This window comes from Jaculus jaculus, chromosome 13 (assembly GCF_020740685.1).
Source record: "Jaculus jaculus isolate mJacJac1 chromosome 13, mJacJac1.mat.Y.cur, whole genome shotgun sequence".
NCBI lineage: Eukaryota > Metazoa > Chordata > Mammalia > Rodentia > Dipodidae > Jaculus > Jaculus jaculus.
In genome coordinates, this window is record NC_059114.1 from 220,765 (window position 1) to 246,994 (window position 26,230).

Genomic DNA, 26,230 nt, shown 5'->3' on the forward strand with positions numbered 1-26,230 from the left:
CGGCCGGGGTCGGGCCGGGGTCGGGCGGGCGGGCAGGTCTCGATGCTGGATCCGCCGCGATGATTGCGGCGCTGGAGGAGGAAATCCCACCCCACGGACGGCGGCGGCGGCGGCGCGCTGATGTCAGCGTTCCCCTTAAGGTGGACCTGGCTGCTGGGGGCCCGTGGCGGGGGCGGGGGCGGGCCGAGGGAGGAGCTCCCGGACAGCCGTCGCCGCTCCAGGCGGTCCCGCCTGCTGCCCCAAGCGTCCATCCTCCGACCCTGGAGACCCTCTCGGAGGCGGGGGCGGGGCCGGGGCTGCTCCCTGCAATGGGTGTCGTGGCAAGCAGCTCTGAGGCTGCGCAGTTTACGCACCCTGTAGGCCTAGCCGGCCTGAGACGCACCCCCCCAAGAAAAAATCCAGGCAGAGTCCCGAGTGCGGTTCCTTCTGGGCTTGTCTGGACAGACCTTTTACGAAATAATTCCTTCTCCTGAATATGGCGGACTACGTAGGCTCATGACGCCAGTTCATGCTTTCCTAGGTGGTTACCCAAACCCCAAATCTGGAGTTCCCTGGCAGTCACGAAGGTGGGGCCTGTGACAATGCAGGGACATCATGGTTATCAATTCGGCCCATCTCGCAGCAACTTGAACCACTCAGCCAGAAGTGTCCGACCAGCGAGGCAGGGACCCCCCCCACAGGTCCCTCTGCGACCTGACCCAGGCTGAAAGCTTGAGAGCCTATGTTGGTGGGAGACCAATGAAAGCTTCACAAAGCCCGGTGCCCCTGGGGAAACACCAACGCTGGACCCGGGCCTGAAATGCAATGCGCAAGCTTCCTTCCCGCATGAAATCCCACCCACCAACGCGCTGTCGCTTAAGGTGGATCAAGCATCCGAGAATGCTGGAGTTGGGAGCACGCTGCTAGGGCACTTGGCTTCCCGCGGTGGACCAGCAGCCTCAGTATGCTTGTTTGAGTAGGAACGTGGCGAACTTTCTTGGCCACTCCAACAAAGGGAGCGCCCTCTGCTCTGAAACCCAGACCCTTGAGAACCTTCCACAGTCCTACTTTCTGTTTCTGCGCAGTTAGAACCCAATCAATGCCCAGCAGCCACTCCTCCGACTCTACTAGCCAGGGGGTCCTAGGACTAGAGACCCATCTTTGCCTTATGATACACCTGGGCTGTGGTGCTGTTAGAAGCTAGCCATCCCAACAGTGATGAACTTTCTCCCCAAATTCTGTTCTGCTTGTCACTCCATGGCAGAAATCCCAGCCCTGGTCATGGAAAGGTCCCAGCATTGAAGTAGACTCCAGGCAGTAAAGGGATCTCAGAGCACAATTGTTTAGGAAGACATTAGGCTTAGAAGTAATTGAAGGAAGGACCACACCTCCTGTTGCCCTGGTAACATCAGGAAGGGAAGAGGTACTTCCTTCAGATCAGAGGAACCAAGTCCTTGGGTCCTGAAAGCCTGACAATCATTCACAGGGTAGAGGCAACCCCTCACGGACAGATATACTAGAGGTAAGGAGGAAGTTAACCCTAATGAGATAATGTACTATACCAAGACCCTCTGAGTCATCTCTCCAGCCCCCCTTTCACCTTCATTATTTCCAGTTCAAAGCTTCTGATCCACCAGTCTTTCTTTTGAAGAACATTTCAACTCTTAGGGTTTTTTTTTTTTTCTCCCCTTCTTTTTTCCTTTTTCAAGGTAGGGTTTCACTCTAGTCCAGGCTGACCTAAAATTCACTATATAGTTTCAGGGTGGCCTTGAACTCATGTTGATCTTACCTCAGCCTCCCAAGTGCTGGGATTAAAGGCATGCACCCGGCTTTTCTTTTTTGCTGAGATAGGGTGCCATTCTAGCCCAGGCTGACCTGGCAGTCACTCTATCGTCCCAGGTTAGCCTTGAACTCACAGTGATCCTCCTGCCTCTGCCTCCCAAGTGCTGGGATTAAAGTTGTGCATGACCATGTCCAGTATATGGTTGAGGTAGGGCCTCTAGCCCAGGCTGACCTGGAGCTTACTCTGGTGGTCCCAAGTTGTCCTCCCACTCAGTGGATCCTTCCAACTTCGGCATCCTGGCTTCATCCACATTCTTTAATTCTCCTTTGTGAGATTAATTTGAGAGCCTTAACCACTCAAGTTTAGCTCATTTGGGTGGAGAAGCTCCAATGCTCTTAAACCTAGTCCCTTGAGAACCCCCAAATACTGAGGATACTGAGGAGTCCTCTTCCCCAATGGAAGTATGGACATCTCCCTTCAATCTCAGGTGGCCCCCAGCCAGCCCTCTGTACTAGGAACTCACTTCAGCTGAACCTCTGGCCTATCCAGTGCTCCTGCAGCCTAAAACACAGAAGGCTCACAACTTTCCATCAAAAGTTGCCCTCCCAGGAGGCTCCCCTCTCAATATACCCACTAGAGTCCCTATGGTTCCAGGCTGGACTATACTCATGTTGTATGTATGTGACAGGACAGCCACCCATTACTGCTAGAGCTGTGTAGAAAGAAACACCAAAGACTGATCATGGAAGAGACTGCTCGCCTTCTTGGTGCAACAAAGTAGGAATTAAAGGTGTGTGGCTTTTAAATTTATTTATATATAAATGTGTATGTATATATACACACACACATTTTAAAATATATTTTTTATTTATTTGAGAAATAGAATGGGTACACCAGCCACTGCAAATGGAACTCCAGATGCATGTGCCCCTTGTGCACCTGGCTTACGTGGGTTCTGGAGAATCAAACCAGGATGCTGTGGCTTTGCAGACAAACGCCTTAACGGCTATGCCATCTCTTCAGCCTGATTTTTTTTAATTAATTAATTTATTTATTTATTTGAGAGCGACAGACACAGAGAGAAAGACAGATAGAGGGAAAGACAGAATGGGCGCGCCAGGGCTTCCAGCCTCTGCAAACGAACTCCAGACGTATGCGCCCCCTTGTGCCTCTGGCTAACGTGGGACCTGGGGAACCGAGCCTCAAACCGGGGTCCTTAGGCTTCAGAGGCAAGCACTTAACCGCTAAGCCATCTCTCCAGCCCCTGATTTTTTTTTAAATATATTTTTGTTTGCAAGACAGGGAGGTAGGAGGAAGAGGGTGTGCTATGACCTCCTGCCACTGCAAAAGAACTTTAAACTTTAGACTATACCACTTTGTGCATCTGGCTTTACATGGATACTGGGGAATTGAACCCGGGCTGTCAGGCATTGCAAGCAAGTACCTTTAACCACAGAGCCATTCTTCCAGCATGGGATCCTTTTTTACTCCCTGAGCAGGGTTAAACAAGGCAACTAGAGACCAGTCGACAGCACAAGATGATAAAAAGAAATGAAGCAGAAACCAGGAGCCTCTGCATTCAGCCCAGTGGAGGGGCCTGGGTTGGAGGTTTGCCCTGTAGTAGTATGGCCTTCTACGACTTCAGTTACCCATAGTCCAAAAATATTAAACGGAAAATTCCAGAAATAATTGTTTTAAAGTATGCAATTAGGCAGGCATGATGGCTAATAACTGTAATTCCAGCCCTTGGGAGGGCTAAGGCAGGACTACTGCTAGTTCAAGGCCAGACTCAGTAAGTAGTGAGACCTTGTCTCAAAATACAAAAATGCGGGCTGGAGATGGCTTAGCAGTTAAGGTGCTTGCCTGTGAAGCCTAAGGACCCTGGTTTGAGGCTCGACTCCTCAGGACACACGTTAGCCAGATGCACGAGGGGGTGCTTGCATCTGGAGTTCATTTACAGTGGCTGGAGGCCCTGGAGTGCCCATTCTGTCTCTTTCTCCGTCTGTCAAAAAGCTGCCCATTCTCCCTGGCATGCATGAAACCTGTTTTGACCCCCAACACTGTACAAATGGAATGTAGTTGGTATATCCTGATAATCCCAACACTGGGGAGGCAAGGGCAAGAAGATCTTAAGTTCAGTCATCCTTGGCTATGCAGCAGAGTTCCAGGCTAGCCTTTCAAAAATACAGGCATACAAGCCGGACGTGGTGGCACCCACCCTTAATCCCAGCACTTGCACTTGGCTAGCAGAGGTAGGAGGACTACCAGGAGTTCAAGGTCACCCTGGGAATGTACAGTGAACTCCAGGTCAGCCTGGGCTAGAGTGAGACCTACCTGGGGGGTGGGGGGAGAAGACATGCATACTGTATGTCCTACTCCTTAGTGTCTCAGAAGTGAGTTACTCTTCTGCCTAGTGCAACCACCACCTGCTCATCTGGCATTTAGTAGTCTTGGTGATTCAACCAGTGTGTTCCAGTACCTTATTTTACTTAATGGCCCCAAAGAGCCAAAAGTAGTGCTGTTAGCAGCGCCAATATGCCAGGAAGCTGTAGTGAAAAACTGAAGTATTTTACTTAGTCAAGGAAGAAAAATAACTTGATGCTGAAATTGCTAAGATTCATAGTAAGATCTTTTGACTACATTCATTTAATTGCAATGATAGTTCTACTTTATTACTAAGAAGCATTCAGTAGGCCTAATTTACTACAGGCATACAGGTAGGAATTAACGCAATACAGAGGACATGGTTAGGATCCCTGGCACCAAATGGGGACCCTGGAGTGTGTCCGTTGTAGAGTGTGGAGCACTGCTGTCTCTCTCACACACGGTCTCAGCACCTACAGGACATTACCTGGCCTGTGGTTGTTTCAGCCTCCCACTGTCTCAGACAGATGACAGGCTGGGTAGTCTGTAGCCACTCTCATCCAGACTATGGACAGTAGGATGGACCCTCTTCCTAAATGCACTCAGTAACACAACCTGACCAGTGTTCCAAGACAAACTGTGGAAGGGCCCAGGTTAGGCTACACGCAGGGACATATATGTACACAGCCATGAATGTACAGCAGAAGCACCAAGACCTCAGCCAGTTTGAGGTGTCTTACTGCATGTGGCACACTCACTGCACTGGAGGTTGATGGAACAGGGTCAAGCTGGTAGGGAACTGACATCTGGAGACCAAGCAACAGGCAGACAACAAAACTAATCACCTGTGGTAGGTGATAATGGAAGTCTGCCACATAGGATGTGATTAAGACCTTGTTGCCACTTGGGCACAGGTCTTAGATGGCTCTTGCCCAGTGAAGGGTAGGGCTGGTAATTCCTGAGGGCCTGTGTCAACATACAGGATATTGTCAAGATCAAAGCTTTAAGAAGCCTCTCTTGTATATGAGAACCCCTTCTCTTTCAGATGTCCACAGGAACAACTTGTTTTATAGAACCAATCCCTAAATGGCATCCTTGCACTTTTGATTTGAGTTTCTCCATGCTGCCCAAGCTGGCCTAAAACTGAGATCCTCTTGCCTTAGTGCTGAGATTATAGGAACATGCCAACACACCTGGAATTGTTTTATTTAGCTACTGCAAATGTCCAATAACCCAACAATGCAGAGTTTAGACTTCAAGCCCAAGTCAAAAGCCCTGGAGCTAAGACAGTCATACTAGGGACATAACTTTACACTATGGATGAATATAGAATAGATGTGCACCCAAGGCCCTTTCCTCTACTGGATTTTACCAACTGAGGCCCACCAAAGCTGTTGTTGCCTACAGCTAGGAGACTCAATCAGTTAGCTACCACCTCCCTCCACAAAGGTCAAAGTATCTGGTGGTCCTTCTGCCCTCCCAAACACAAACAATGCCAACATACCCCCTTACCATAGTAGTGACTATTTAGGCCTCAAGGGGCAGAACACATCTCAGCCCTGAGTGCCAGTCCCATCAAGCCTATCAGCTCCCAGTAGCCCAGTATGGGTTCATACACAACATGCCATAGTGGCCATTGTTCCTGAAGAGCCACAGTAAAACACAAAAACTTTAGCAGTGCAAGAATACCTCTCCTGAGAAACCACACTGTGTTGATAAGGGTTGCTACATACTCGGCTACACAAGAGGCCCTGGGAGGGCTCAAAGTATGCACTCCTGCCCCCACCAACAGCCCTGCCAGCTGGTCCAGTTTTCAAAGGTGTCTTTTATTCACTATTTTTGATGACTATAAATAAGTGTTTCCACTATGGAAAAGAAAGTTAGCACAGTACATTTTCATGACTGGGGAATGAATTTTTTGAAGTCACCTTCAATAGGGTAAAAGGAAAAAGAAAAAACAAAAACAAAAACAAAAAACAACCTGAAGGTTGGAATTCAGTTCTTTATATAAAGTCCCTTGTAAAAACAAAACAGAATAGAAACAAAATAAAAAAGGAAAGACAGGGCAAAATTAAAAAAGAAAAAGAAAGTAATAGGAGACTATCACTCATTGTTTCTCCTCAGATTTCTCTTCAGCCTTGCCCCCAACCTCCTCCACAGAAAGAGCTTCCAGCTTTTCAGCGACATTTTCAGCACTGTCATTTTTGCCAGGTCCTGAGCAAAACAAAACACAGACAAGCCCAATAAGACAACATTAGCTGAGTTGTGAGACTGTGTTGCTCTTGTGTCTCCCAGGGTAGGCTCCACGTGTTCCACAAGGGGCTGCCCACTGTCCCTAGATGCTTGGCTGCAGCCACTGAGTTGTTCAATGACATGCAGTCACTTACTACTGCAGGTCTCAACTGCCCCAGAGGAGCAGGAGTCTTCTGGGAGAAAGAAAGGAGTATCTTAAGCTGGGCACTCAGAAGACAGAAATAGGCCACCCTGAGACTACATAGTGAATTCTAGGTCAGCCTGGACTAGAGTGAGACCCTACCTCCTTGAAAAAACAAAACAAACAACCAAAAAAACCACCAAAAGAATCCCAGAAAGGAATATTCTTTAAAGTCCTTTAGTCTTTGTTACTCAGCTCCACATCTGAACACATGTGAGAACAATGAAGCCAGCTGGGCATGGCGGCACACACCTTTAATCCCAGCACTCAGAGGCAGAAGTAGGATGACTGCTAAGAGTTTGAGGCCACCCTGAGACTACATAGTAAATTCCAGGTCAGCCTGGGCTACAGCAAAACCCTACCTCAAAAAATCAGGAGGAAAAGGGGCTGGAGAGATGGCTTAGCAGCTAAGACACTTGCCTTTGTGGCCAAAGGACCTAGGTTTGATTCCCTCAGGAACCATGAAAGCCAGGTGCACAAGGTGGCGCATTTATCTTAAAATTCATTCACAGTGGCTGAAGGCCCTAGCACACCCATTCTCTGCTCTCTCTCTCTCCCAAATAAATAAAATAAAATGAAAACTAGCCCCCTCCACACATACACACGGGAATGGCAAAATGAGGTTCGGGCCTCTACATGCTGTTTCCAGGAAGCTGCATCGTCCCACAGGCCAAGGCACAGCCACAGCACCCTGGAACATTTCTTTGGCAGACAGAAAAAGCACCTGCCTGGGGCTGCAGTCAGGTGCAGAGTGAGTCTGCAAGGAAGCCCCCTACCCAGGACACCATGTCACCTTTTTTTTCTCTTTCTTCTATTTCTTTCCTGCATTCTTCAAACTTTGTTTTGAACTTCTGTGCATCTGTGAAAAGAGGGAAAAGGAGTTCCCAAGAGCCCTGACAATGGGGTGGACACACCCTGAATGTCCAAAAACTCAAAGAGCTATTTTATCTGCCCCCAATTCCAAGTGGCAATTTTTGACCTAAGAACACTTGGGTCATCTGACACCTGCAGTGACTGGTCAGAGTCCCTTTCAATGCCAGTGGTTATGCTATGCTGAGCTGCAACAATTAAGACAACCAAAGGTGAGGGGGTCTCCTTGCCAAAGGCTCTACTCATGTTGGAAGGGCTGCCATATGGATGGCCACATCCCTAGACTAAAAGTAAGGCTCAGTCACACTAAGCATCAGACAATGGGGTGGGGGCAACATTACTGCTGACCCACCCACCTCCCAGGAGCCACAGGGCACACAGTTTGTAACAATTCAAACTAGAAAGTGCCCAAGTGAAGAAGATAACAGTCTGGGCCTGTGGATCTTTAATCTTGGCTGGTTTCAAGTGTTCAAGCAACCAGAGGATATCTGGTCTGGCCTCTAGAAACCAGAAACTTAGCAGAAGCAGCAAGGGGAGAAACCCTAGGATGTGACTCAGGTACCACATGCCTGACAGGAGTTAAATGAAGGCAGCAACTGCACAAGTGTCCCTGGCAAAATGAACACTGCACAGCAGCTGCTGTGCATATACACCTAGAGTTTAGGAAGAAACACTGCAGTTCCTACTACATACTTCTTAAGCACTTAATTTCCCCAAAACATCAGCTGTCCTGCACGTGGCCCACATTCAGGCAGCTGACAGGCCCAGTTTTGCTTACTCTCGGCATTTAGGAAGCGGATGGCGAGCAGCTCAGGCTTAGGGCACTCATCAGCGAAGTCAGCATGGGTGTTCCAGACCCAGGCGCGGTCACTGCCAGCATTCGGTTTCAGGTCCATCATTGGTGTGACTGGAAGAAAGAAGCCTGTGAGGATGACAGGGCCCTAGGCCAATCCATCCAATCCTCAGCCTGAGTGCCCTGCTCACCAATCAGGACTCACCTTGGCCAATGTATATAGTCAGATCTGAGAACCAAGCCTACATTAAGTCCTGTGCTCTGATCCAAACCACATTTGCTTAAAACCAGAATAATTCTTATGTGGGAAAGGGTAGCCTGCTCCCCTACCAGGATGATACCACCAACCCAGAACCCTTCAGCATAGACCCCTGGCTCCAGATGAGTAAGCAATAGCAAAGTGAGCTCCAGCTCTGCTCCCAGGCCAGTTACAGGCCCAGCCTTTCCTAAGGGCACCCAACACATGGCTATGCCTTCTTATTCACATTAGCAGGAACCTGGCTTGTTGGAAGGTGGGGGCACAGAGGGAAAAAGCCTGGAAGCAGGGTCATCACACAGGTTATTGTGTGGTCAGGCCAATGCAACCACTCTCAGCCCTCTACAGTCTAGGGAGACTTCTGAGGGGCAACTACATGAGTGGTGGAGACTGGGAAACCCAAGATAGACACTTGTATGTTATGGAAGACAAACCATGGCACATAACAAGCTTATCCTAAACCCCTCAAGTCCCATAGAACCAAAGGGAGCTGAGAGGAGAGCTCCCTGAACCAGACAGACAAGACAGCTTCACCCATTGAAATCTTGCTGGGAGCGGTGGTGCACATCTTTAGTCCTAGCACTCGGGAAGCAGAGGAAGGAAAAACTGCCTCAAATTTGAGGCCAGCCTGGGACTATGAAGTGAGTTCACATCAGCCTGGGATAAAATGAGACCCTGCCTTAAGGCAAAACAAAAACAAAACAAACCAATAGCCCTTTCATCTGAAGTGCACCTAGTGTCTATGCCCAGCCAGTGGACCCTACACCTCCATCAGACGTCTCCAAGGAGTCCAGGTAGACCCATGAACTATCCTGGCCATCCCCACACATGACAACCAAAATGGAAGATTTTATCTAATGCAGCCCAAATTTGGGGTGGGGAGTTCTTGTACACTGTACAAATGTATACCTTCCCTACACTTTTGATGCTCATTCTGCACCAAGAGCCCACTGGTTGGCCAAGTGAGCCCTGGGCACCTGGGCTTACAGAGGATACTCAGGAACCTGACTAGGCTTTGAACACCCGGGCTGTCCGATAAGACCCTAAAAGGATACTCCAAACTGTGCTCAAGAATGAGGACCAGATCTCTGACAACTATGGTGAGAGAGGGCCAAGGTCTTTTTCATAATCCTGCCCCTATGCAAACCAGCTTGTCCTTCCCCATCATCCCCAGCTCTGGCCTAGTGAACCCAAGTGCCCAGGACAAAAGGTCCTGCCCCATCAGACACAAGTTGTATTTCAAAAACACAGTATGCAAGAGATCCACCATGGGCTAGCTCAGGACATCTATGATTCTGAATACAGTACTACCAGAAATAGCCCCAACTGGGTCTATGTGGTAATCCCACATGCATACAGAGTAGGGGGTGACCTGATGAGACCTCCTGTGGCCTTTCCTAGATTCACAGGACAACATGTGGCTAAAAACATCAACTCTTTCCAGGCACCTATCACCTTTTTCCCAGTCCTGTCTCCCGTGTTCCTCCCAATGGACATCTCGGAGGGTTGGAACATATGAGGAAAGTAGAAAGGTGACTTAGACACCAAACATCCATTTCTCCAGACATCCCCTTAACATGCCCAGAAAGTGTATGTCCATCAACCCCCAACCCATATCAACATGAAAGGCATTACCACAAACACACAATACCCTACTTAGGTGTCCCTACACTCGCTCCATGTGGCTTGTCTTACTGGAGCTCACAGACTGTTCTGCAAGCTTTACCATATCTACTTACTACAGTTCAGAGGAATGTGTGAAAGACAAGCTTATTTTAATCCAAATCTTTGCAAATATAGGTCCTATCTGACACCATATTCCTAGGAATTTTGGGGCTGAGTTTTAACCATTACCCCAAGAGGCCACCTACTATAGTGGTTGGCGCATATCTTCAAGGTCTTGTCCCTCCTCATGAGAAGGCGGATGGTCCCTTTCTCCTTATGCTTCAGAAGCTTGACGTCACCAGTGCCTCGCTCCTTCCATTCTGGGAGGTCATTCTCTGAAGCAAATCGGAATAGTTTTGCCCGCCTACAAGAAAAGCCATTAATGGAGCACTTAGTCATGTAGAGAAGGAATTCACACCTGGACCATTTGCTCACAAAGAACATCTGTTTTCTGTGCACATGCTACTATTGGACCCTGTGTCTCTCCAAATACCCTTCCCTAAAATTTTTTGAGATCCAAAATACCACCTACTTCACAACAGCCAAACAAATTCCAGGCTACCATAACTTCGTAGCCAGAAAGATGCCCTAGCAGCAACAATTTCCCAGGAAAGGCATCTAGCCCCTCGAATACGAGCACAAATGGCCTAGGGAGGCTAAGGAGGTCACCAAGAACTTTACTTCTGAGTCACTGTACAAGAGTCCCATAACCACATAGTTTTTGGAACCTCATCCTTCACAGGTGTAAGCCTTCCCTCATACTCTCTTCCCACAGAGGCCAGAACTCTGCAGGCAGCCAGACCCTGTGATAATGACACCTCTCTGTCCAGGAGGAATAAGTTATAGCCACCAGAGTCCAGGCACCTGGAACCAGCAATGAATAGAGCACTCCTAACTTCAGGCCAGACCAGCAATCTTCTGCTATAACCCAGCTCTGCCTGTCCTGTTCCCCTCCAAACTTAGTTCCATCAAGGGAGACTGTCTTCACATGATTCCCTAAAGGAAATGCCAAGGGCCAGATGTAAAGGCCCAAACTACTGTCTCACAGTAAGGGCCATTCCCAGGAAAGCAGGAACATTTCCTACACCTTGCGGGTAGCAAGAAGTTGACGGAACCAAGAACTATGTCACTGGGCTAGAGAGATGGCTTAGTGGCTAAGGTGCTTGCTTATGAAGCCCAAGGATCGAAGATCAATTGCCCAGTACCCACACAAGCCAGATGCACAAGGTGGCGCATGGGTCTGGAGTTTATCTGCAGTGGCTAGAGGCCCTGGCACACCTATTCTCTCTCTGTCTCCCTCTCTCAAATAAATAAAAAGTTTAAAAATGCCAACCAATTGATCTGCTTATCTGAATGTTTCTGCAGAAATTTAGAGAAAACTGACAACACTGATGCCATTTTTTGAGCCTGGGGTCATTTGAGCTGGGGTCATTGGGGTCCCTAAAAATGGCTCCAATAAGCCAGGTGTGGTGGAGCACCTTAAATCTCAGGACGTAGGAGGACTCTGCTCTAAGTTTCTTGGCCACCCTGAGACTACACAGTGAATTCCAGGACACTAAAGACTAAAAGGAGACCCTACCTCAAAAAAATTAAAAAAAAAAAAAAACCTGAATATATAAAGCTACAATATAACAATGTTAAAGTGCTTTCATAGCACTGAATTAAATTGTTACTGTAACTTGTGTAGGCTTAATGAAACTAGTAAAAGTTAATAAAATTTCAAGTATTTCAACCTGAATGTTTCCCATGACCTTTTGAATGTTAAACCAACCATCCATTCCAGTAATAAACGTATAATTCTTTTTTTTTTTAAATAAATAAATGGGGCTGAAGAGATGGCTCAGTGATTTAGGTGCTTTCCTGAGAAGCCTAACAGCCTGAGTTTGATTCCCCAGTACCCACATAAAGCCAGATGCACAAAGCAGTGCATGCACCTACAGTTCACTTGCAGCAACTGCAGGCTCTGTCATGACCATTTTTCTCTGTGTCATTCCCACTCTGTATCTCTTAAACAGGCTGGGTGTGGCAGATGCCTTTAATTCCAGCACTTGGGAGGCTGACATAGGAGGATCACCTTGAGTTCAAGGCCACCCTGAGACTACATAGTGAATTCCAGGTCAGCCTGGGCTACAGTAAGACCTTACCTTGAAAAACCAGAGGCTGGAGACAGCTCATTGATAGAGCACTTGCCTAGTACCAGTGATAAGTTTAATCCTCATTATAGCAAAACAACAACAAAAAAATGTACCTGCCCTTAAAGTTCATCACTGAAGAAAGACATAAAGTGGTATGCATAGCCATCCTTGTTTTAGTTTTTCAAGGTAGGGTCTTGCTGTAGCCCAGGCTACCCAGGAATTCTCTATGTAGTCTCAGGTTAGCCTTGAATTCATGGTGATTCTCCTACTTCTGCCTCCTGAGTGCTGGAATTAAAGGCAGGCATGCAGTACCATGTCCAGCTTAACCATTCTTATTGTCAGTTTTTTTTCAAGGCAGGGTTTCTCACTGTAGCCCAGGCTGACCTGGAACTCACAGCGAGATTTGCCTACCTCTGCCTCCCAACTGTGCTATCACACCCACCAAGGTCACTTTTAAAAAGCAACCTCACACTGGCGATATAGCTCAGTTGGTATACTGCTTCCCTAGCATACACTAATTCCTGGATTCAAGTTCCAGCACTGCATAAACCAGGTTTGGTAACACATGGAGGAGGATCAGAAGTTCAAGGTCATCTTGGTTACAACCTGAGATTGCAGCCAGCCTCCTGGAATATAAGACCCTGCCTCCAAAAGAACCTTGATAACCAAGCCACCAGCCATTTCCATTTGTGTTTTGTAGAGCTGGGGATACATAAGCATTAAGCTTTAGGCTTTCTTATTTGTCTGCTATAGTTTGAATGTTTCCTTGAAGTTCCAAATTCATGTTAATGGTATTTGAAACTGGGTCCTCTAAGCAGTCAACAAAATTAGATGAGATCATGAGGGCAGGGCCTCATGATGGCTTTAGAGGAAGGCCTGAGTTTGCAGGCTTCTTCTGTCTCACTACATGACACCATCACACCAGATGCTGGCACCATGCTCTCAAAATTCCCAACATGCAAAAACATGAACTAAACAGACACCTGTTCTTTACATATGATCTAGTCTGTGGTACCCAATTACAGCAACAGAAAACACAAAGACAAGCCAGGCATGGTGGTATATACCTTTAATCACAATACTTGGGAGGCAGAGGTAGGTGGATCACTGGGAGCTTGAGGCCACCCTGAGGATGAATTCCAACCAAGTCAGCCTGGACTACCATGAGACCCTACCTCGGTGCAAGGAAGGGTATCTGGGGAGATGTGCCCAGTGGACAAAACAACAGGACACACTCCAATGACTGGCTACAAGACAGAAGGGGCACCAGGGACACCTGGTTTATCAGATAAATGGTTGAATTTCCATGTGGGATTAGCTACCACACAATTCCAGGCCTTTTTGAAACAATCTGGGTCAAGTTGGGCCAAGCCTGAAACTCAAAGAAATCAAATGTTCCCCATCAACCCAGAGTTCTAAGCAAAAAGAATGTTTTAAAAATTAAAATATAGCTGGGTGTGGCAGCACATGCCTTTAATCCTAGCATTTGGGAGGCAGAGATTAGAGGTTCTCCACCCCGAGAACACATAGTGAATTCTAGGTCAGCCTGAGGTAAAGTGAGACCCTACCTTGAAACCCCCTCCCAGAAAAAAAAAAAACCACTAAAATATAAGGACTAGAGAGATGGCTCAGCAGTTAAGGTGCTTGCCTGCAATGCCCAATGACCTGTGTTAGTTCCTCAGCACCCACATAAAGCCAGATACACAAAGTGGTGCATGGGTCTGGAGTTCATCTGCAGTAGCTAGAAGCCCTAGTGCATCCATATTCATTCATTCTCTCTCCCTTCTCCTTGCAAATAAATAAAGAAAAATAAATAAAAATTTTTTAAAAGTAGAGTATAAGTGGTCCAAGATCCAAGTGTCATGTCAGCTGTGGTCACTTGAGTACTGCAAGCTATGAAACATAAACAAACTCATCCTCAGATGCATGAGCTGCAGACATCTGCTTCTCATCAGGCTTTTTCTTTTCAGTCACCTCAAATTTACTCTAAAGAAACCTACTTCTGGAGCAACAAAGCCGACTTACATTTTAAAAAGTTCCTCTTCGTCTTCCTCCAACGTTTTAATTTCTTGCTCAGGAAGAGAAACTATTGGCTCAAACTGGGGGTCATGGTTGGATTCATCTGCATTCTCCGTGGAAGTATCATGGTCCTCATGACTGTCCTGTGCATGAAGGGGCAAAAATGTGATGCTGCTGAATGGTGGACCTGGTTCATAGCTAACCTCACCAGTGCCCATAGTGGGCATCCCCATTTGTAAATGGCATCCAAAAAACAAGGACAAACTATTCCTTTCCCACAACCAAACCCTAATCAAATTAGTGATTAATTAATCCATACAGACTGGAATTCTGTGCAAAAGTGGCTTGGGAGAAACTCTTTCATCTCTTTGGGACCCATTTTCCTCATCTGTAAAATAAAGATGATAGACAATACCTCTAGTATAAACGCCATACAATGAATCGAAATCAAGAGGGAAAGCCATCTTTTTACTCACTGGGGAATACCATGTGCTTACTGGTTTCCTGGGAGAGTAAGTTGCTAACGGACTGCTAGTATTACAAAAACTCACAATTTCTACCAGCAATTTTCTCACGGCTTGGAAAACTAAGTTGACAGGCTACTAGGAAAGGTGTAGATACGTCCTAAGATTCTGATCCAAATGGAGGATAACAGATCACATCTTAGGGTTTAAGTCTTCCTAAAGAACATGTGCCTTGGTGATACAGTAGTAAGAACCCCCACAATGACTACCAAAATCAAACGGGAAAAGAAAAGAGAAGCTATTCTCTAGGCTTCAAAGGAATGCAGCTGCGCCTAGCACCCTACGAAACACAAGCAGCCAACAAAAGCCGCCACCACCCAGGGTCGAGGTAGCCAAGGCCAATCCCCCATGCTGGAAAGCGATCCTCCACCACCGAGGCCAGTGGTAGTTCCAGGCCTAAAAGAACCGAATGAATGAAGAGCTACGTGGGCAACTGGAGGAAGGGATGCCGGGTCGTAGTGAGGACCACAAAGTGGACCCAGCCCAAGGAAACCAGCAGCCATCCTGGTTTAAGCGAACAGAGCCGCCCTGCGTGGCGATGGCTGCTCCCGGGCTCATCCCAAGGTCACGCGCCATCCTGCAGCCTCCCCCCGCCCCCACAGCCCGAGCCTGTGCACCCAAGACCGCGCGCCGACCTCCACGGGCTGCAGGCCCCCACCTCCTGCGCCCGGACTCGGCGTTCCACAGGCCGGAGCCTACAGGCGGGCAGGAGTTGGCGGCCGTGCGCGGGCCGCCCACGTGGCCGCCCATAGCGGCCCCAGCCCCTCGACCAGCCCGCTAGTCCCCGCCTGGGCCTGACCGCACCTTGGCGGCCGCCATGGGGGCGCGGCGGCGGCGGCTCGGCTGATTCCGGCGTCGCTGGTTCCGCGGCCTCTTAGCGACTAATCGCAGCCCTTTTCCTCCTCGTCTGGCGCCAGTACCTCCAGGCCGCTCGCTCTTCCCTCCGCCCCACGACCCGAACCCTGACCCTTGACCCCGGCGGCGGGAAACGCGCGGTGATTCAAAACCAGCGCAGCTTTATTGGTTCAGGCGGCGGACATTCTCATTGTCCTGCCCACCCTATGCTTCCCGCCAAAATGCCCCCGGCGCATGCCCGGCCCGCGAGTCAGCTAGAGAAACGTGCTCTCCTGGCGGCCCACCCGCGCACTTCCGGCCCCCAGCCGCGGTCGCCTCTGGCGCGAGGAAGAACCCTGGTGGAGGCGGAGAGCGGCGCGTTGCTATGACGTCGTCGGAAGGCCGGGCCACTGAGAGGCGCGTCCCCGTGGCGCGCGCTGGTGCAGTGGAGGCCGGTGCGCGTGCGGTGGGCCAGGATCATTGGTCGACCGCCCGTGCAGCTCTAAGCCCGCGACCCCGCGTTAACCACAGGAGGCTCCCGTTCTGCTCCCGCTTCCGCCTAGGGGCTAGCCGGGAGGTGACTTCATGGCATCGCACCTGAGCTGAGCACTTCGCGTGTGACAGGCCCAGAAAGGCGTTATCGTTGGTCCTGGGTTCGGGCGACAGACGATCTAGGAGATGAGTGAGAAGCCGGACAAGGAAGTAAAAATAAAGCTAAGGGAGACCGGCGGAGATGTGGATGGAGTGGGCGGGGTAGAAATCCCTTTAAAGGAGAGTGAGGGAGGGGATGCTGAGGTCCCTAGAGTAGAAAGGAGTAGGTTGAGGCTGAGCTGGTTGTAGTGTGCACTAATGGAGGAAGGGAGGTCTGGCTGTCCGGGGTTGGGGAGGAACCTGGTGCAGGGCTCCTGTAGGGTCCAGCTCTCAGCCTGGTTCCCGTATGTCTCCACACAGGGGCCAAGGCTCATGGGAGATTGTGGCCAGTGCAGCTCAGTAAACAGTTCTGCAACCCCAGCACAACAGGAGGAAGAGGGGTCTCGGGTGGCTGCAGGGCCTGAACCTCAGCCTGGCCTCTACAGCTACATCAGGGATGACCTTTTCACCTCGGAAATCTTCAAGCTAGAGTTGCAGAATGTGCCTCGACATGCCAGCTTCAGTGATGTTCGACGCTTTTTGGGCCGCTTTGGCCTACAACCTCACAAAACCAAACTCTTCGGACAACCACCTTGCGCCTTTGTGACATTTCGCAGTGCTGCCGAGCGTGACAAGGCCCTGCTAGTGCTACATGGTGCCCTCTGGAAGGGCCGCCCACTCAGTGTGCGCCTGGCCCGCCCCAAGGCTGACCCTATGGCCAGAAAGAGGCGGCAAGAAGGGGACAGTGAACCACCTGCAACGCGAGTTGCTGACGTGGTGACCCCTCTTTGGGCAGTGCCCTATGCTGAGCAGCTGGAGCGGAAGCGTCTGGAGTGTGAGCAGGTTCTGCAGAGGCTGGCCAAGTGAGTATGGCTCAGGCTTCCTGAGCTGAATTGTGCTCTGCTCCCTGCCGGTTCCCCTTGCCCTTAGCACAAGACACCTACCACAGTGTGAGCCATCAACCAGAAAGCAGGCCAGTAAGGATCCTGTGGTACCAATGAGATAATGAGTGTCAGGGGGTGGGCCAACAGCCTGGGCAGTTGGGGAATGCCCCAGTGTGGGTGGGAAAGGGGGCTGAATCCAACCGTAGGTGTGCCTCATCCTATAGGGAAATCGGGACAACCAACCGCATCCTCCTGCCCTGGCTGCTCACACAGAGGCACAAGCACAACAAAGCCTGTTGCCCATTGGAGGGGGTCAGGCCATCACCCCAGCAGGTCAGGTTGTCGAGGGTGGGCACAAACCCCCATCTTGTGTTTGAGGGGAGTTAATTTTGTTTTTGTTGTGTTGCATGTAGTAAGATGGAACCTAGGGTGTTGCACGTTAGACATGTGCTCTATTGTCTAGCCAACTCCTCTCCTCCATCCCAATATTTTCTAAAAAAGCCATCCTTTTGAAGCCAGGTGTGGTGGTGCATGCCTTTAGTCCCAGCACTTGGAAGGCAGGAGGATCACTGTGAGTTCGAGGCCACTCTGAGACTATATAGTGAATTCCAGGTCAGCCTGGGCTAGATCTTGCCTCAAAAAAAAAGAAAAGAAAAATTTGCTCCTCCCTGCTATCTTTTCCTGTTTTGCATTTCTTGCTTATGTTGTAGGTGCTATCTCATGACTGTCTTGCCTACCAGCCCCAGCTGGTAATTGAGGCCTCTTGCTCACTGTTTCCTTCCAGTCTAGTGCTGGGTAGGTCAGAGTAAGGTCTGGATGCCTCCTTATCTCCCACAGACTGAGTATCGTAATAAGTGTGAGTTTCTGGTTGGAGTCGGGGTGGATGGAGAAGACAACACTGTTGGCTGCCGGCTTGGCAAGTACAAGGGTGGAACATGTGCTGTGGCATCCCCTTTTGACACTGTGCACATTCCAGAGGCCACCAAGCAGGTGGTGAAAGCCTTCCAAGAGTTCATCCGGTGCGGACCTGGGAAAGTCCCCAGGCCATCTGGGAGCAGAGGGCGTGGGGACTGGCCAGGCATTTGTTGGGTGTCTTCCATTTACGAATGTGGGTTAGAGTGGCCTAGGGCACAGAGCAGGGTGGCTGAACCCTCCTCCCCATCCTGGTTATAATACATTGGACACTCGGGGCCATTTGTGATTTCCACAGGTCCACTCCATACTCAGCATATGACCCTGAGACATACACGGGCCACTGGAAGCAGCTGACTGTGCGTACCAGCCGCAGAGGCCAAGCCATGGCCATTGCCTACTTCCACCCCCAGGTCTCGCGTGATAGCCCTACTTGGAGGGTAGTATCAGGTGTTGGGTGGCTTCAGCATAGCCTGATGGATCTTTGTCTTTGCAGAAGCTGGGCTCTGATGAGATGGCAGAATTGAAGGCTTCTCTGGCACAGCACTTCATGGAGGGGCCAGGCAAAGCCAGTGGGGTGACCTCTCTTTACTTCATGGAGGAGGGACAGAGGTAAGGATTCCTGATGGAAACAGGGTTTCTACAAGGGTTGGTGATATTGACAGACCTGCTGTTCCACCCACAGAAAGACCCCCAGCCAGGAGGGCCTGCCTCTGGAACATGTGGCTGGGGACCGATGCATCCAGGAGGACCTGCTAGGACTGACTTTTCGCATCTCTCCTCATGCTTTCTTTCAGGTAATACGTCCCTTGTGGCACAGGGATACAGGGAGGGAGGCCTAATGGGACACCAGAGCATTGTGAGGACAGTGAACTGGGAGGGCAGCAAGGGTTTAGCCTTGTAGAATATCCAGTATGGGTGCCCCAGGCTAAAGCCTGGGACAAGAAAGAGGGGTCATTTGCCACTGATCCAACATTTGCATACCCCAGAAATGCATGGCCTTGATCTCTCTTGTCACAGGGAAGGAGAGAGATTAACATACTTTGCCACTATAGGATCCTGCTCTGGATTTGGTCTTGAACTGCACTCTACTGTGGAAAATGGCCTTGGAAACGGCCTTGCAAGACATATTGGAGGGTGGGATATGAGCTGGGAGATGCAGGAAGGGGACTCCAGGGTCCTCAATGAGTTCCCATGGGATATACAGGTGCCCTCTATCGGTCTGAGGTGGGGGGTAGACCAGGACATGGAGGAAATGAGTCCCTCAGGAGAGAAGTTTTTTATAATAAAAATGGGGATGGGCCAGGTGTAGTGGCGCACGCCTTTAATCCCAGCACTTGGGAGGCAGAGGTAGGAGGATTGCCTTGAATTCAAAGCCACTCTGAAACTACAGAGTGAATTCCAGGTCAGCTTGAGCTAGAGTGAGACCCTACTTCAAAAAAAAAAAAACAATGGGGATGTACTTGGCTTTTTAAAGCCAGGAGACTGGTGAGGTCCCCTGCATGTGGATGAGAGGTGGAGGGAGGGGTGAGCACTGCTGGGGGTGAAGTTGGGAATCCAGGCATTGTGGGGTGCTGGCCTTCACCTGAACATACTATGGTCACCCTGCAGGTAAACACACCTGCAGCCGAGGTGCTCTATACAGTCATCCAGGACTGGGCCTACCTGGATGGGGATAGTACTGTGTTGGATGTATGCTGTGGAACTGGTACCATTGGTCTGGCCCTGGCCCGGGTAAGCCCTCCATGAAAACATCCTCTCCCTACCTCATGAAAATTCAGAGGTCTAGCTACTGTGTCATCTCAGAGGTAGTCCATTTGTGCTGCCCACTGTGCCTCAGATTTCTCCCTTTCCTGAGACCCCCGCCCCCAAGGCCGGGAACCATTGTCTTTTTTTTTTGTTTGTTTTGAGGCAGGGTCTCACTGTAGCCCAGGCTGACTTAGAACTCATTCTAGCCCCAGGCTGGCCTCAAAACTCATGGTTATCCTTATCCACAGCCCTAGTGCTGGAACTCAAGGCATGAGCCAACACACTTGGTTTGTCTACCTGTTTCTATTTCAGAAGGTGAAGAAAGTAGTTGGGATTGAGCTGTGCCAAGAAGCTGTGGAGGATGCCCAGGTTAATGCCCTTACCAATGGTGAGAACCCAAGGGCCACACGGCAGGTCACCTGTTGGGGGGGGGCAACAGTAACCTCCATTATGTACCTCTACTGTTGTACCTGGAATGTACCCTGACGTTCTAAGGGCCTGTAAGCAAATGGGGCACTGAAGAACCCTACAGACTTCCTGTGTGCCCAGAACTGTCCAGTTGACCCCATAGGGGAGGGTGTCCATGACCAACTGACCACTTTGACACTATCTCCAGAGCTAAGCAACGTTGAGTTCCACTGTGGCAGGGCTGAAGACTTGGTGCCAACTCTGGTGAGCAGACTTGCTTCCCAACAACTTGTGGCTATTCTTGACCCACCTCGAGCTGGCCTGCGTAAGTGACTTCTACTTGGGGGTGGCATGGGACGAGGATAGCAGTGTTGGGTAGTCCACAAGGCTATGCCTTCTCCAGCCTTGGGTAGCTAGCTTTGGTCTATGCCTTCTCAGATTCAAAGGTGATACTGGCCATCCGTAGAGCTGAGAACATTAAGCGGCTTCTATATGTCTCATGTAACCCTCGGGCAGCCATGGGCAACTTCGTAGAGTAAGTGTTGGAAGATCCTGGGAGGCCCAGGGACAAACATCGATCTGTGTCCCACAGGAGCTTCTGTGGTACTGATATTGTCATTCTCTTCCCACTACAGCCTCTGCAGGGCCCCATCTAACCGGGTGAAAGGCACACCCTTCCAACCAGTCAAGGCTGTGGCTGTGGACTTGTTTCCACAGACACCACACTGTGAGATGCTTATTCTGTTTGAGAGGATGGAGCACCTTAATGGCATGAGGGTCCTGGGGCACCAAGACCTTCCACCTGAGTCCCCTGCAGCTCCCTGACAACACAGGAAACAGGCTTTCCTTTCATCCTGTCCTGGGAGCTGCAGAAACCAGCTCTTCCAGAGCACGGTCAGAAGCTGGGAAATTCCTTACTGCCCTGCACATTGCAAGATGGTCAGGCAAACAATCACAAGGCTGTCAAAACCAGCTGACCTGTTGTGGTTCTAAAGAAGAGTGGACACCATGTCTTGTATTGGATTAGCAGGACTATGGAGCTAGAATAAACAATTGATGGATTCAGAATGTTTCTTTGATGAGGGCTGGAGCTTTGACAAAAAAGGGGCTCCTCCCTGCCATGTACTGAGGATGCAAAAGGACAGGGCCAGTAAGGTACCTCAATAATTTGGCTGCTTGACAACTTGTGCCCTTGATCCAGTCTGGTCCTCAGGACCCTTCTGCCAGGCCTGTGCATGGTCACGCATATGCCCATCTTGGGAAGGGAGTGCTAGAATTCACTACAAGGCTTGCCTTGGTAGCTCTCCAATCTTCTGAAGGGTGCAGGGAGTCAATGAACAGCCTTTGGGAATTGTGGGATAAGCCTTAGTTGGCCTTGAACTTAAAATCCTATGTGCTGAATTACAGACCTATGTTCTGTAACAAAATGCCATGGTTTACGTTTAGCCCCAGGAGAGGCAGAGCTCAGAACCAAGCACAAGCTGAATATGCTAGCAAAGGGGCCTCTAAGCCTTGATCCATGCCATGGCTAAACTGGCCCCAAGCTCAGGAGAAAGGCTTGACCACTGCACACCACACTGCCAAGCTCCGAGATAGCTGTGTTTACCAGGCACCCCAGCCTACAGTGAATTGCAGGATAGTTCTGACCAGTTCAGAACCCACATGCCTCCAACACTCTGTGACTAGAAGAAAGAAGCCAGCCATTCCCTTTTGGTCAGTATGTTTTAGTGCTCAGGCCATCAGGGCTCACTCTACAGCCATGGGCAACACAGAAGCAGTATTGGCATAGGCCCCAGCCCTATTTGCACACAAGACTCACTTGTTTTGGACACAGAAAGGCATGAGATACTATGAGTGCATGGAGCACCTGCTTTGGCAGTACCTGGACTAGCAAGGCTCACCAACCTCCCAGGTAACAGATGTGCACAAAGCTTTGGTTCTCAATGCTGAATCTGGCTGTTTCAAGGGCAACAGTCAAATGACTATTCACAGCTGCAAGTGACAGGCAAGACAGAAGCAGGTGTCTAGTTATAGCAACTTGGGTGTTTCTCCAAACAACTTTAGTCATAGGTGCTAAGGGAGGGATACAATGGGTGGCACACAGCCATTATTCATTCCGGCTTCCTGACAACACACTATATAGCAGGGCACATTAATAAATGGATATAGGGACCATGAGGGTACAGTCCAGTGACTGGACTTCTGGTGCTCCAGAAGATATATAAGGCCAAGTGTTCACAGACATAACACCCATCACCAGGGGCCACCCAGAGAGCACAGGTGACAGCAGAAAACCCAACTGGTACCAGGCCTGGCTGCACAGGATAGCAACCCACCCATGAAACCCAAAGAAGCTGCTGTTGCCAGAAGGCAGGGCAACTAATCATGTACAAGGCTAACTCCTGATTAGCAATGCACTGTATGGATGGTCCCTGTTTTCTGTTTAAACAAGTCCACTTGCTAAATACATGACTCTACCTACCTTCTATCACTGTGAAAGGTCCTGTTCAAGTTCTAAATATCAAAAGCTTCCTTTAAAAATTGATGGGTGGACAGGATAATTAATTGTGCAAACATTTTTTGTAAAAAACTTGCTAGAGGTCAGCCAAGGCTAGGGCTTCACTGTCCAGAGAGGCAGCTGTTAGGGCATTAAAACATGACCAGAAATGTGAACCGCAGCCTGACAGCCGGCCAGGCTGACATAGGGAGATTAGCTTGATGACATCCTCAGTGGTAATGGATGAAGAACAGATAACTTGATGGTTCACCTGTAATCTCTGAAAATTAGTTCTGGTGCTAAAATTTCGTTTATTTTAAAACAAAATAGTCTGAAATATTCCTTTCCAACTTTTTCAGAGAAAAATGGAAAACACAGAAGGCAGGTAATAAGGGACAGGATACCTGTACCTTCTGACCAGATCACAGTGGCTCCAGGGGAATCCTGAGCACAGGGGCCATCTGGCATTACAGGCCAGCCAAAGCCATACAACATAGCTATCTTTTTTCATCTGTCAACCAAGTATCATTTCTTGTCAGTCTTATAGTATACTAAAATTCATGAAGACCTTCATAAAAAGTCCACAGCACAAGCAAGAGTCTATATGGCTGTCCTTGAGTTTCCACTTAGGCAGTCATCAAATTGATTCTTAAATACTTCCAATCATAGCTTCCAAAAAAAACTGCTACTTGGCTTGTGTGCTGTGTGGCCACAGCTGTCTTCATGTGCTAGATCCAGGGCCCAGATTCACTGCCACAGGGAAGTAACTTAGGTTGGAGGCCTGATGCTGCAGCTCAGTGGTGTGGCTGGTAATCTCCTGGGAAGCACTGCTGATGGCCAATGGTGCCTATCTCACACATCCACTGTGCACAAGGGCTCACCACCAGGCTGAGCAGACGCTACAATTGACATCTTGGGCTTCTTCCGAGTCTCCTCCTAGAAAAAAAAAACAGGTCAGTGACGCTAGAGAAGTGGCCAGAACGCATCTCAGAAGAAAGACAGGATAGAAGCCCCTGAACTCCCAAGAGCCCAAGTTCTTGTGCCTTGCTCCAGAAAGAAGGCAGGTTGGGGAAGCTGACCAGGCCAGACTGGGAGGGCCTCCTCAGAATGCCACAGGAGAACCTCATGTGCTACAGCTTCCCTAGCAACCTGGACACGTTCAAAATGGAAGAACTTAGGTGAAGTCATAGTAACAAGCTAAGTCTCACTCCTCCAAAGTAGGTGTTATCCCCAACCTTTCTCCCGAAGCTCAGTGAATATCCTCCAACCAGGGGCAGGCTGGCCAGTTCAGCGTGCTCCAGCAGACAAGACCCTTCTCTAGCCAAGGGCAGGAGGAGCACATGTCTCAGAGAGGTCACTGGTAATGGACACTTGCTCTTTAGGGTTGATCTGTGTTCAGGCCTGGGCTAATACTGGAAAGACTAACTCCAAAGGCCCAGGAGGAGACCTGAGTAGCCACAGGACAATGCCTGATGCCAAGACACCACTGTCAGCTTGACAGGGCTCACTTGGGATAGGGAATCCATGGCAGCTTTAGGAAACATCACCAAGAACAAGCTCTATGCAGGCCTAGTAGTTTTATGTCCTTTGTGTTTTTGAGGTACATGGCCAGCACACCATTCCAGCACTCAAAACACCCAATTCCAAGCTGGGACCAACAGAAGCATGCCCTGCAACTACAATCAGGTGGCCTGCCCACTCTAAAATAATAATTTTACAAAAGCATCACCCATGCTGGAATGGAACTTAAAAGCTAATCATGGAGCTGGGTAGATGGCTCAGTGGATAAAGTGCTTGCATGCAAGGATAAGGACCTAAGTTTGGATCTCCAGCACGTACATTAAAAAAAAAAAAAAAAAAAAAGCAATGTGGCACAGATGTAATAATGCTAACACGGTGGGGGGGGGGGCAAAGACAGGAAATCCCTGGGGCTCCTGGTTTAGCAAGACCCTGTCTCAAGTGGTAACAATTGAGCAAGACATCCAACATCTAACCTCCATACGTATACATACACATGCACATACATCACACACCTGCAGAAAAAGAAAGCCAGTGTCATACTGGAAGAAGGGTCTAGGTGTCACCAGTGTCAGGACTCTGGGTGGGCTCCTGGAGTCTAGGACCCCTCCACAATTGTCAGGGCCCTTACTCTGTATGAACCACAGTTTGGACAAACATACAGGGGACTACAGTGGTAGGTGTGGAATACAGGGAATGGGTGGTGTATGGGGAAATGATGAGGGAGAGAGATACCCGTTCCGCAGCCAGCCTCTTCATTTCTTCTTGCAGCTTGCTCAGGATGTGGAGGTTGGGCCTGTTCTTCTTGGCATACTGCTGCAGTTCTATCACACTCTTGTCAGAGGTCTCCTGGGGACCCAAAGCCTGTTCTCAGGACTGCCAAACAGCAGTGTGCCCATGACCACAAAAAGCAGGAGCACTAAGGCCCAGTGAATGCAAGACTCACACTGACAGTCTGCCCATATGGCACCTAGCTGCTGACAGTCAGAAAGCATGGTGCAGCTCTTACTTCCCTAGCATCCCCAACAGCTCTGTCCTTCCCATGGGTCAAGCTACACCTCCTACACAGGCAGAGTAGGGGAGCAAGGCACTGGATGAGCCAGAAGCCCTCAGGATAGTGGCATGGCCATGGCTGCAAGCAGTAAGACATGACAACATATCAGACAGCTCTCCCAGCCCAGCCTAACAGCTCTTTTCAGTTCCTTCCTGTCCTGCAGTCTATGGCCAAGAGTGCCCACTGTCCACTGTGCCTTAGGATGCCAGAGTTCCTACTGCATGGCACCTGCAGTAGGCCAGAGCCACTCACACTTTCCCGAAGGAAGCTCCCATCCATGGCTGAAGCAATGCTCAATCTCCCCCACTTAATCTTAAGTCTAGGACTTGCACAGCAAAGTGAGGCAAACTGTGCCTAAACTTCAACATGTACCAAAAGCACCTATTAGGGTTGGGATTATAGCTTAGTGGTAGATTCCTTCCCCAGCCTGCATGAAGCCCTCAATTCCATTCCCAGCAGAGGAGAGGGAAAAGATGAAGGAAAGAGTGATGTATCATTACTTCCTCCAAGTGACTTCTGGATTCTGCCATCTCAGAGCAAGAACAGGGCCAGGCCTCCAGCTCAGGGCATTTGAAGGGGTGCGGCATTGTTTCAGATTATTGGCTCAGTCCAAAACAGGGTGGTTATGGCTAAAGGCTCTGTGGCATAGTCTGCAGGGCCATGCCACCTGCACCCTGATACACCTAGTACCCCTCTCATGGCTGAGATGTCAATGAACTAGATGGATCCTGCAAACATTAAGGGAAAATGTGGAAAATGCTGGGGATATAGCACCATAGTAGGGCACTTCTCTAACATGTGCAAAGCCCTGGATTCCATCCCCAGCACTGCAAAAAGAAAACTGTAAATATTCACCTCATAATATTTCCCTGAACCCCTTAGATTTGGTTACTGACTTAAATTTTGAGAAATAAGCAAAAAA

The 26,230-nt window shown here is 49.4% G+C and overlaps 3 protein-coding genes and 2 non-coding genes across 8 annotated transcripts in view; 2 read left to right on the forward strand and 3 right to left on the reverse strand.

Moving 5' to 3' along the window:
* Positions 1-6,114: 6,114 nt before the first annotated feature.
* Positions 6,115-15,920, reverse strand: Ranbp1 (RAN binding protein 1). The gene is made up of 6 exons (XM_004670756.2): positions 15,627-15,920; positions 14,305-14,441; positions 10,351-10,508; positions 8,209-8,337; positions 7,354-7,419; positions 6,115-6,340 (listed from the first exon to the last, which is right to left on the reverse strand). The coding sequence occupies exons 1-6, from the start codon at positions 15,639-15,641 to the stop codon at positions 6,234-6,236; spliced, it is 612 nt and encodes a 203-aa protein (XP_004670813.1). The 5' UTR covers positions 15,642-15,920; the 3' UTR covers positions 6,115-6,233.
* LOC123454408 lies at positions 7,196-7,321 on the reverse strand. The gene has a single exon (XR_006633368.1). It is a non-coding gene; the product is annotated as a small nucleolar RNA SNORA77 (small nucleolar RNA).
* On the forward strand, positions 11,470-11,602 carry LOC123454389. The gene has a single exon (XR_006633354.1). It is a non-coding gene; the product is annotated as a small nucleolar RNA SNORA33 (small nucleolar RNA).
* A 165-nt stretch (positions 15,921-16,085) lies between the features above and the next one.
* Trmt2a (tRNA methyltransferase 2 homolog A) lies at positions 16,086-21,304 on the forward strand. 3 transcript variants are annotated; one of them, XM_045132447.1, is made up of 12 exons: positions 16,086-16,358; positions 16,608-17,149; positions 17,395-17,503; positions 18,008-18,189; positions 18,381-18,495; positions 18,579-18,694; positions 18,768-18,879; positions 19,694-19,816; positions 20,144-20,219; positions 20,448-20,564; positions 20,678-20,774; positions 20,875-21,304. In XM_045132447.1, exons 1-12 carry the CDS (start codon positions 16,335-16,337, stop codon positions 21,062-21,064), a joined length of 1,803 nt encoding a protein of 600 aa, XP_044988382.1. In that variant the 5' UTR covers positions 16,086-16,334; the 3' UTR covers positions 21,065-21,304. The 3 variants fall into 3 exon arrangements, with proteins under 3 accessions (XP_044988382.1, XP_044988383.1, XP_004670898.2); XM_004670841.2 differs by having other exon boundaries at positions 16,096-16,233; XM_045132448.1 differs by lacking the exons at positions 18,008-18,189; positions 18,381-18,495.
* A 638-nt stretch (positions 21,305-21,942) lies between these two features.
* Positions 21,943-26,230, reverse strand: part of Dgcr8 (DGCR8 microprocessor complex subunit) — a 48,336-nt gene continuing 44,048 nt past the window's right edge. For both annotated transcript variants that reach the window (XM_045132469.1, XM_004670757.2), the window contains exons 13-14: positions 24,990-25,103; positions 21,943-23,672 (exon numbers count right to left, since the gene is read on the reverse strand). In XM_045132469.1, coding sequence (XP_044988404.1) covers positions 23,589-23,672; positions 24,990-25,103 — 198 coding nt within the window. In that variant the 3' untranslated portion in view covers positions 21,943-23,588. The remainder of the gene's footprint in view (positions 23,673-24,989; positions 25,104-26,230) is intronic.